The sequence below is a fragment of the Rutidosis leptorrhynchoides genome, chromosome 2, assembly GCF_046630445.1.
Source record: "Rutidosis leptorrhynchoides isolate AG116_Rl617_1_P2 chromosome 2, CSIRO_AGI_Rlap_v1, whole genome shotgun sequence".
Classification (NCBI taxonomy): Eukaryota; Viridiplantae; Streptophyta; class Magnoliopsida; order Asterales; family Asteraceae; genus Rutidosis; species Rutidosis leptorrhynchoides.
In genome coordinates this window covers 507,485,442-507,496,156 of record NC_092334.1, presented here as the reverse complement: position 1 = coordinate 507,496,156, position 10,715 = coordinate 507,485,442, and the positions used below count along the sequence as shown (strand labels likewise).

Sequence of the window (10,715 nt, the reverse complement as noted above, 5' to 3'; positions counted from 1 at the left end):
GATCATCTGGGGAAAAGAGTTCTCATAGAAGAACTACACGCGAAATCCATTGTTATGATGCCCCTAGTGGCACCTGTTGAGGAGTCCAGCTCAACGTGGATGAAACCCATCATTGCTTTCCTGCGGGATGGCACAACACCCGCAGACTCTGTTGAAGCAAAGAAAGTTCGCACCAAGGCACCAATGTATGCCCTCGAGGGTGGCGTCCTGTATCGAAAGAATTATTTAGGACCACATTTAAGGTGCATTGGTCCAAACGAATCAGAGGAGGTTATACGCGAAGTGCATGAGGGTGCATGCGCTCTTCATTCAGGACATAGATCTATCGTGTCAAAGATTATGCGGTTGGGTTATTATTGGCCTACCATGTACGCAGATACCGCTCGCATAGTTAAACACTGCGAGTCTTGCCAAATTCATGCACCTATCAGCAGAGCACCTGCGCATCCAATGATTCCAGTCTCCTCACCGTGGCCATTCTGCAAATGGGCTATTGACATAGTCGGACCATTTCCAAAAGGCCGAGGTAATATAACCATTTATTTTCTACCATATGCTACTTACATCAGTATCTTACGCATACTCTGCATGCGCATGAAACATCAAGTTTTTGATTATTGCAATTGATTATTTCACAAAGTGGGTAGAAGCAAGATCGCTGGCACGCGACATTGTTGAAAAAATATTACATGTAGCTGGTTGGACCTGATCAATCCACATATTTAGCACATTATTTTTTCCTATGTAATTTCCGTCCATTTGGATGTATCGCGGTTGTAAACATGATTAATGCCAATTAAAATATTTACTCGCGCATACTCTTTTTGTATTTATCTTTCTTTTTTGTATGCGGTTCCTGCCTACTTAAAGGGTGTATTCTAGCCCCCGTGCGGCAGAAGCCTGTTTGGTTACAAGGCTAGACACCAACGGCGGGTGAAGGGAATTGGTTTTCCCCTAACCAAGCGCCACGCAGACTAGATGGCTGCCAAGTCGACTTAAAAATACAAGCATTGGTTTGCTTGTGCGTGTTTACTCTCGCATTGGTTTGTTTGAGGAACTCTTAAGCGTAAAAGCATTGGTTTGTGTTTAGTTGCGTTGCTTACCATACAGCTACAGTGCACCTCTAGCACATGACAAAGCAAGAACGCAGTAGCTTTTGAGTCTAAACTACTAAGGGTGTAATCGCTGAAGTATTGGTTTATTTTACGCAGCACCCGCGTATGCGCGTGAGTTTTTGTTTACTTACGCGCATAGGCATGCGGTATATATTTTGTTTTGATTTGCGATATACAAACAATACTACAAAGATGCATGCAAAAGATACAAATATAATATGAACGTTTAAATATACCATTACAACCAAACGCCGGCCCAACGCGGGACTTACGGCTCAAAAAAAATAATTACAAATGCCTGCCTAAGCATAGGACTTACGGCGCAAATAGTTAAGGGTTCGAATTAAAATTCTTCCTTAAGGAGGCCATCAAGCGGCATGTTCGGATCCGCAGCAAAATCGTTGATTAAAGGGATAGGGATGGACTGGATGGCCTGCTCAGCTTCAAGGAGCGCCTCAGTTGTACCTTCCTTCAAGTATTTTTGTACAATCTGGGGGTATGGTAGTGTAAGGTTGCATCCTTTAATCACCTCGAGCATCACCTTATTGCGGTCATGCTCCTTCACCGCATCGACATAGGCATTGAACTTTACAGACACGGGGTCCGAGTCCATTACCTTTTACGCAATGGTGGGGAGGGAGGTGTGAAGCTTCAACAAGTCCGCCTCGGCCAGCTCGCGGCCGGTTACCGCGTCATCTTTCTCTCGGCCGACCCTATCTAGGTCAGCCCGCAAACGTCCCGCTTCACCCTTAGCCTTATCAATGACCCCCATCAGCTCTTGATTTTTCTTCCTTTCCACAATCAAGGAAGTTTTCATTTCATCCACAGACACCTCAGCAGCCTTGCGTGCCTCCTCCGCGTCTCTCATATCGTTCTTTAACTGATCAACACCCGCTTGTAGCAAGCCTAGCTCGGTCTCTTTCCGCACGGCCAATTGGTACAAATTTGTAGCACGACGTACCCCATCCGCGAACATGCCAAAAAACACAAGGCCGTTTTGGATAAAGGCATTGTGCGCTTGGTGAAAGGGCAGTGCGGATAGTTGCTCGCGAAATTCTGCCGGGAAAATTTGTTGCAGGAAAGCAGACTGTTTAGCAGCATTCTCTGCGGAGGATTGGGTAAGCTGGGCCAAGTTAGCAAGGCGGAAGCTACCTCGTGGTGGAGTTGGTGTATAATCAGAATCAAGGTGTATAGCTTTGTCTCTTGATGTGGCGGTGGCTTCAAGGACTGGATTGTCCTGCGGCGGCGTGTGGTGCGTGTCGTCCAGATGCTCTGCGCAGATGCATTGGTTAGTTAATATCGTCATAACTTAACAGAATCAGTGGTAATGTAATGCTCACCCGTGGTTGGAGGTGGAAGATTTGTGGATGGCTGCTCGACGGGAATGAAGTTGTCATTCTGCATATCCTCCCTTTGTTTCGGAGTCAGTTTCTTCTTCTTGGATGCGGCATCTGATGGGTCTACGATCGTTTTGCGTTTGTTTTCCGATGTTTGCGGGGCAAGTACCTCATTCTCGCCTGATTTTTCCTGCTCAAGGGGCTCATTTATTTTCTGTTTGCGAAAGGAGATCGTCGCAATCTCCTCTGCGGTTAACACCATCTTCATCTTCATCTCTGCATACATAAACAAGGGTTAATCACAGACATCGGTGGCTGCGTAAAATAGATATACACGTTACTATTCCTACCCTTGCCATTCGGTGCGACTATGGCTGGTCGCAGATCCTCCCATGGCCAATGGGCGGATATCTTCCCCAGCCGCAACATCACGTTTCCATAGGCGCGGTGGACAAGCTGTGCGTTTGCGCACTCCGGGAGTAGCTTGGTTTCTTCATCGTCTAGTTTTGGGGTTTTGTTTACATCTTTTGCTACCCCTTCGCACCAACCTAGGGTTTGCGGAAAACTCGTGCCCACGACGGTTTGGTCAATAAAGAAGAAGGATTCTTTCCATTGGCCGGCATTTGATTTGGGTGTTTTTGTGAAGTTTTGGCGTGCGAAAAATGTAAACCAGGACTTATGATGCGTGGCGAGACGGTATAAATGGCAAAACACGTTGACCATGGGTACCTTGTTTAGAGCAGTACACCACATTTCGAACAGGACTATTTTTCCTATTGCGTATGGATGTAACTTCCCTAACCCTACGTGGTAATGGTCTAACACGCCTAGGAAAAAGTCTGATGGTGGCACCCTAAAGTTTCCGTGCTTAAACGCGTGTTCGTAAATGGCCACCTTTTTCTCCGGTGGCTCATGGGCGCGTTGGTGGGCTAGGGGTGGCACCAGATTGTACTGTGCTAACGACGGGTATTGCTTAATTAACGAATCTATATGTTTCTGCTCAATGACAGATTCTACACTATCTACAAAGGTTTCATTAGCTTTCGTCATTTAATAAAGGGTGATCGGAGATTTACTGACCTTCTATGAACGGCCGAAAATAAACGACTTCTAATCGGAATTGATTTGAGCAGCGTGTTGGAGACGATTTGGCAGAAATGGTAGAAATGAGGATTTTTTGCGTGTATTTATAGGAAAACGTGAGGTGGCAAGAATAATCAGGTGCGTACACGTGTTACATAACCGATGGTCGATGTTTGTTGTATGCGCGTGGGTTTCTGTTTGTGGTACCCAATGTTGGGCGCGTAGCTTACACGCGCCTGCCCACTGTCACTTTATGTCTTGTCAGTCGAATGGGCTTCTGCGACAGTGACAGGCATTTAATGCCCTCGAAACGCACGCGAAGAATTTAATGCTGGCTGTTTTCTTGTTTTTCTTTTTCGCTTAATAGTTTGATATCATATGTCTTGCGTCATATAACATCAAACTGGGGAGACATAATGATACCGCAACCCGCATGCGCATTCTATACGTATGCGGGTAATAACTATCGTGCGTACGCATGTAATTTATATGCGGTATGCGGTATGCGAAAGTGTGTTGAATGCCTTTGTTCTCGGCATGGCGGTTACTTGGCCATCAAGCCTAATATCTTTTCCATAATTACAACCGAGATTCGGGGGAGTTTGTTATGGAAAGATTATCACAATCTTGGACGGTTATAGAATTAGGGTTTGCCTATATATACTAACCCTAATTATTATTCCACGATCATCACACTTTACGTAGGCTTACAATACGTATTCATTATCACCGTTCATCAAAGGTTAACAGGTTAGTCACTCTCGACGGTTTCCTGCAGCTTTATTTGGGCCTTCGATCGACGACCGTCATCGAAGGTGGACTTAATCACCTAGCCACCCCGCCGACATCATCATATCGGCCAGGGTTATTCACGGTAGCCGGACCGGAGAGCTAAGTTCTAAGATCCTTAAACCTCTTTTAAACGTATTGAACATGCATATTAACCTCTTGGAAAATATATGCACGATCATAGATCAAAGCGGCTAATAGGCTTGAGCCAAAGTGCATATATTGAAAAGATTCTAAAAAGATTCCAAATGCAAGATTCCAAACGCGAATTTTTGCCAATGTCACATGGTAAAATATTGAGCAAGTCTCAAAGTTCTAGCACAAATGATGAGCTTAGACGAATGAATGGAACTCCATATGCTTCTGCAATTGGATCCATTATGTATGTCATGTTATGCACAAGACCAGACGTATCGTATGCTTTGAGCATGACGAGTAGATACCAACAAAATCCAGGTGAAAGCCACTGGATGGCTGTCAAGAACATCCTAAAGTACTTGAGAAGGACTAAAGATATGTTCTTGATTTATGATGGTGTGGAAGAAGATCTTACTGTAAAGTGCTACATAGATGCTAGCTTTCAAACTGATAGAGATGATTCACGATCACAATCTGGATATGTCTTTATCTTAAATGGAGGAGCTATAACTTGGAAAAGTTCTAAGCAGAAAGTAGTTGCACAATCTACTACAGAAGCTGAATATATTGCTGCATCGGAGGCAGCACAAGAGGCTGCGTGGATGAAAAAGTTCATTGCTGATTTAGGGGTGATGCCAAGCATAGAAGACCCCATAGAAATATTTTGCGACAACAATGGTGCTATTGCTCAAGCAAAAGAACCTAGATCGCATCACAACACCAAACATATCCTTAGGAGATTCCACTATATACGTCACATAGTGGGAAACGGAGATGTTTGTATTCGCAAAGTTCACACAGATCAAAACCTTGCTGATCCTTTTACAAAGGCTTTGGCACAATCAAAACACGAGGGTCATGCTCGGTGCATAGGGTTTCGTAATGTTAATGATTGGAATGATTTGTAATTTAGTATTATGATATTTTGGAACATTTATGCAACATTTATATTAAATGATATGATGTATTTGGAGATAATCATACTCATTAATAATTGTTGTGTTCTTTATTAGTATGTTTAAATCCTTGAATAACCCCGTTATTCAAAAACGTCCATAGTCGATCACAACTATGGGAATAGTTGTGAGTTAAGACTAATGTGAATAAGTTGGTTGACTTTCATGAAGATGAAAGTAAAGCAAGGGAGTTGCAACCAAATTCACCTATGTTTATTGAAGAATAAACATTGGACAAGACCCGCTTTCAAGATCACTTCATGGATCGATGTCATAAGTGATTCTTGAAAATGGTAATATCTTTATATCCTTAGACCGTAAATACATATTGGGTCTTAAGTGTGCGGATTGTTATACTTTGATATAGTCAAACGTTGTTCTTTAGCCAGGCAATCATAAAAGCTATTGTTAAATATAATAGGAGACACATGAGAGACTTGTGTAGTCTAGACGGGATTTGTTCCTTTCATCTGGATGAAAGATTGACATCTATGGGCCCCTCGATGATTTAAATTGATTAAGATGCGTGGCCACGCTCAAACTATATTGATATATTCAATGGTGTTTGTTTTATCATTTTCAATCTTGATCGAGTAACATAATGTATGAGCTAAATATGAGATTGATTGCTATCCATGTCTCATGCTCAACGTGATGTCAGTAACAAAGGGATAACTGATACCTTACCTATATATTGATTTGAAGGTTTAACTTAAGAATCAATGGATGCTCGGAATGACACATTTTCATGTGTTGTTAGGGGCAGTGGCATGTTGCTAGACGTTTACCACTGTCTGTGTTGACATATGTTGAATCTTGTGCAAATGGGAGATTGTTGGTTATTAATGCCCAAGACACAACTTATGTTTACACTACTAATAACATATAAACCTATAGGGTCACACACAAAGAGCAATTATCTACCAAGTATAAATTTAAATGTGATTTAAATATGATCAACCAAAAATTTGTATGAACATTATTATTTGGATGAAATAATTATGTGTAGTGAAGTATCAATATATGCACATAGTCTAGTAATGCTGCAAGTAACATTTAAGATTATGTTAAGTTGTTTGACAAATATATAAGACAAATGAATGGATTAAGTTAAAGAAGTGGATCATGTAATGGAGACCTTTACACACCATCTTTTTATATGGAGTTGGTGGAAGAATAATTATAACCTTATGCATCATTTGTCTAGCATTATTGTTAACTTTAACTATTATATTGTATGAGTGTAATAGCATTGACTAAAAAAAAAAAAAAAAAAAAAAAAAAAAAAAAACTTGCATACACTTGATATACATATACGTACACTTGAAAGGATAAAAAAAAAGTATTCTATCATCTTTTCTCTCATGCAAGCAACTCTAAAAAATAACTTCTAAGTATTTCTTTTAGTGGTAAAAGAGTTAGTAGTTAGTGTAAGATAGTTGTATAAGACAATAAGGAACAAGATTGTTCTTCATCTTGTTTTTCACTTATTATTGGTTGAGAAGGACTAGCATCCATTTGGTATTGGAACTTTGTTCAAGTGTGGATTACCAATAGAGGGAGACTATTTTGGCTCCTACATCCTAAGCATCTATTTCTTCTCAAGTTCGAAGTTTTCAAAGGTTGTAGTCTTTAAACTCACTATTTATTATTCAGTTTTCTTAACAACATGTAATTGGATCCTTGGTGGAGAGTTTTTGAAAGGTTTAAAAATTGTTGTACATGCTTCCGCTGCTAAATAGTTTTATAAAATTTCATACAAACCCCTTCATTATGATATACTTAATTTAACAACAAATTTATGATAATCGAGTTCTAACCATATGAAAAGATCGAAAGCCAAAACACAGGTATAAATACGTAGAACATATATATATATATATATATATATATATATATATATATATCTATTTGACTCAATATATGGTACTCAAACTATTGGAAAGTCCATAGCAATGAAGGTGCTAAGATTCATAGGATTCATGAACTTTGTACCATTAAATATCTCTTTTGCGATGAGTCGGTTTGCTCTTTCGGATGGATGATAAGCATCCCAAAACACGTATTTGTTTCGATCTGCACACAAGTTTGATAAGGGTGTACAAAGTCCTAGCCCATTATATCGTCCTTGTCCGCAACATGCATCTTTTGAGGTATCAAAACCTGCAAAGCAAGCAAGTCAAAAAATGAGAACGGATCAACTATAAGGATTTTCATGTAGGAAGAAGAACATTTGTATTCAGATATACACGATTTAACCGGCATTGGCGATCCTAAGATCAACTCAAAGGGTTCCGAAGCGGGTTAATTATATTTAGTTGTTGTTTATTTTAGAAAACCAGAAATTATAAAAATATATGGGTTTATATAGTTAAGTTTAGTGGTGTTTTATACATTTTGAAAGGTACTTTGTAAAATGAATTTTCAAGGTAGTGGTGTCATACAATTAAATTTGTCACTGTTAATCGGGTTATCTTTTGATCTTTTTCAACCCTTTTTCATGTCCACCCTAAAATAAGTTGCTAGTGAGTTTTTTTATATTGAATTACTGATACGAAATGAGAACTAAAAAAGACTAATACTAGAACTAATAATTAAGACGTAATTAAAATTAGAATATGGATTATTACCGAAAGCTTTAGGATTGCTGATCATATTTTCTTGTGCAAGATTTGTTTCAATGGTTGTGAAGATGGTACTACCGAGCTTTTTGTTGAGTGAACCAACCATGTTGATGAGTTGTGGGTTAAATAACTCGGCAGCTTGTTGAAGTTCGGCTACACACTCACCTGACCTACTACGTTGCGCTAGTATTGCAGGCACGCAACCTAGTGGCCCTGTTCCTGACACTAGTACTTTGCGAGCTCCTAGTTCGTAAAGTTTCTGTACAAAAAGTTGTGTTTTTTTTTTTTTATGATTGTGACATGGGTGCAAATTTGTTAAATTTGATGGACATTAATCTTTTTGGATGAAAAGATGGGGTGAAATTCAAACAATGTTTATCCTGTTTTAGACGTACATAAATAAGTACTCTGCTAATTAAGTTATTATTACTATTACAATTATAAATAGCATGTTAGGAATTAGAATGACTTACATGTTCAAATAGAACATTCTTGAAATATTATTATTTTTTATTTATTTATTTATTATTTATTATTTATATGCATCAAAATAAAAGTAAGTTTGTTACCATTAAAATCTTCTCATACTCTGAGATGATGAATGGGACATAGGCAGGAAGATTATATTGGAGCGATCTAAGCGAGTTAGGCACCAAAAAATAGTTGTTCACAAAATCATTGCCTCCACACGTTATTAGATACAACGCATCGTTGATGAGTTTTTTGGTTTTCTCTTTACCGATTAGATCAGTCACACGTTGTTGGTATTTCTTGAAGTCTTCCAGTTGATACGGCATTCGAATTATATTTACCTGTGAAGTTAATACAAAAAAAGAAAAAAGAAATGCATTAGTGAGTATGAGTCTCTTGTTTATATGTTGTTAATTATATGTATATATTGGTACTACAAATAGTACTAATCATTCATTTATCTCTACATATATAATTCAATTGACTTACAAATTGGATTCCAGTGTCATTAAGGATCCCAATCCCAGCAGAGGCAAAGTTGGCTCCGTTTAGCAGTTTTTGACCCGTTAGTTCCGGAGCCAAATATGGTAGTAATGGATCCGCACCAATGTGTTCCCCTAAAGTCATAAATATTCACTAGTAAGAACATGATCATGTAACTGAGAGAAAATTATATTGTCCCATTTCATAAGATAGAAAAAATAATCAATTGACAAAATGGTGTAAATGAACATGTAGCTATGCAGGTGCATGTGTACAAGAATTTATTGAAATGTCCTTTTTCAGGATTTTTTTTTTTTTTTTTTTGACACTAACTGGTTCAACTTTTGTTACAGGACAAACAAAAACTAAGTTCACTGGATTTTAGTTAATGTAACGACTTGATAATGAAGTGTTTAAAAAGCCCGATAAATTGAGACGAGAGATCAACCAATGACATCCGGAAGATTTTGGCCGTTAGAGAAACGCCCAGTGGGGCGATGATCAGGGAAGTCGATTCCATAAGGAGGCGAATCTGCTCGTGCACTGGTCATCAAATAGTTATTATTGCCATTGTCTACCAACGAGTCTCCAAACACAAAGAACGCACGACGAGTCTTTTCAGGCTTGCTTTCATCCCCTAAAACAGGGGCAAGAGCAAAAAATATGAAAATGGCTACTAGTGTTAAGGGAGACATTTTTGAGTTGTACATAAGGAAATGAAAGGAAGGGGTGTTATATACATGAAGCAAATTGGCCATATGGCACAAAAGATGCCCATTTTAGTAGTCAACGGTTGACTTTATTGGCATAGAAGTCTTCATAAGGGTGAGCTCATGATTTACTATGTATAGAAATAGAAATAGTCATGTAAAAAACATCACAATTCACATCTTCTTTTCAAATAACATTTAATTTAATTAATTCTATTTTAACTGTCTTAGAGTTATCTATTTCTCTCAGTTACAACTTTTTGGTTTGTCAAGGAGTATACATACATGTTTTAGTATTGGTCAAAGAATTATGAAGCAAATCCACAATGGTATGACATTGTTAGTTCCCATTCATATTTTAAGCTTAGTAATTTCTCCAATATGGTAGTAGTGATACAAGTATACAACAGTTACAGTCTTACAATTTACAATTTTATCGATGCTTTACCATTCAGTATTGAATTGTTTAACATTTACCGCGTTTATTTGTACTCTCCGAAAAAGAAATATTGTTAAACGACAAACATTATTCATACTATTTTAACCATTGAGCGCCTAAATTTTAGGTTAATATTATCCATAAATTGTATCCATATATCAGACAATTATATTATTTTATTTATTAATGTAAAAGGTTAATATGATAGTTTTATATCTTTCAAATTGTTATTTTAGAAATAGGTTATTGCCATCTAAATTCAAGCTCAATCAGAATCAATTTTAATAAGATTTTAATTAAGTCGTTCATATTTAAAGCAGACGCTTGATTAATATATTTTATCAAGCTTATTTGGGTTAGAGTTTTGTACTATAATCTAACTTATATTCAGATTTATGAAATACCAAAGAATTATAACTTATATTCAGATTTATGTAGTATTGTGTGTCATAAAGTAAAACTTCCAACATACTTATAGTCAAGGTTGCAAAAATCGTAAAAATCGTCCGAGTTCTCGCCGAGAAATCGTTTTGGAGTTGTTGCCGAGTTCTCGTTTTGAAATCGCCAAAA

At 38.1% G+C, this 10,715-nt stretch overlaps 2 protein-coding genes across 2 annotated transcripts; one reads left to right on the top strand and one right to left on the bottom strand.

Annotated features, from left to right (window-relative positions):
• The first annotated feature begins 4,602 nt into the window (after nt 1–4,602).
• On the top strand, nt 4,603–5,370 carry LOC139889526 (secreted RxLR effector protein 161-like). The gene has a single exon (XM_071872473.1). The coding sequence runs from the start codon at nt 4,603–4,605 to the stop codon at nt 5,368–5,370; it is 768 nt and encodes a 255-aa protein (XP_071728574.1).
• Nucleotides 5,371–7,348: 1,978 nt separating this feature from the next.
• Nucleotides 7,349–9,691, bottom strand: LOC139892797 (GDSL esterase/lipase At5g33370-like). The gene is made up of 5 exons (XM_071875924.1): nt 9,445–9,691; nt 9,003–9,130; nt 8,612–8,854; nt 8,049–8,301; nt 7,349–7,581 (listed from the first exon to the last, which is right to left on the bottom strand). The coding sequence occupies exons 1-5, from the start codon at nt 9,689–9,691 to the stop codon at nt 7,349–7,351; spliced, it is 1,104 nt and encodes a 367-aa protein (XP_071732025.1).
• Between the last annotated feature and the right edge of the window lie 1,024 nt (nt 9,692–10,715).

Coding starts and splice junctions, on each gene's coding strand:
- LOC139889526 (XM_071872473.1), top strand. CDS start 4,603: ATGTCACATGGTAAAATATTGAGCAAGTCTCAAAGTTCTAGCACAAAT.
- LOC139892797 (XM_071875924.1), bottom strand. CDS start 9,691: ATGTCTCCCTTAACACTAGTAGCCATTTTCATATTTTTTGCTCTTGCC. Junction 9,131..9,444: donor AAATCTTCCGGATGTCATTG/GTTGATCTCTCG, acceptor TTATGACTTTAG/GGGAACACATTGGTGCGGAT. Junction 7,582..8,048: donor CAGCAATCCTAAAGCTTTCG/GTAATAATCCAT, acceptor CTTGCTTTGCAG/GTTTTGATACCTCAAAAGAT.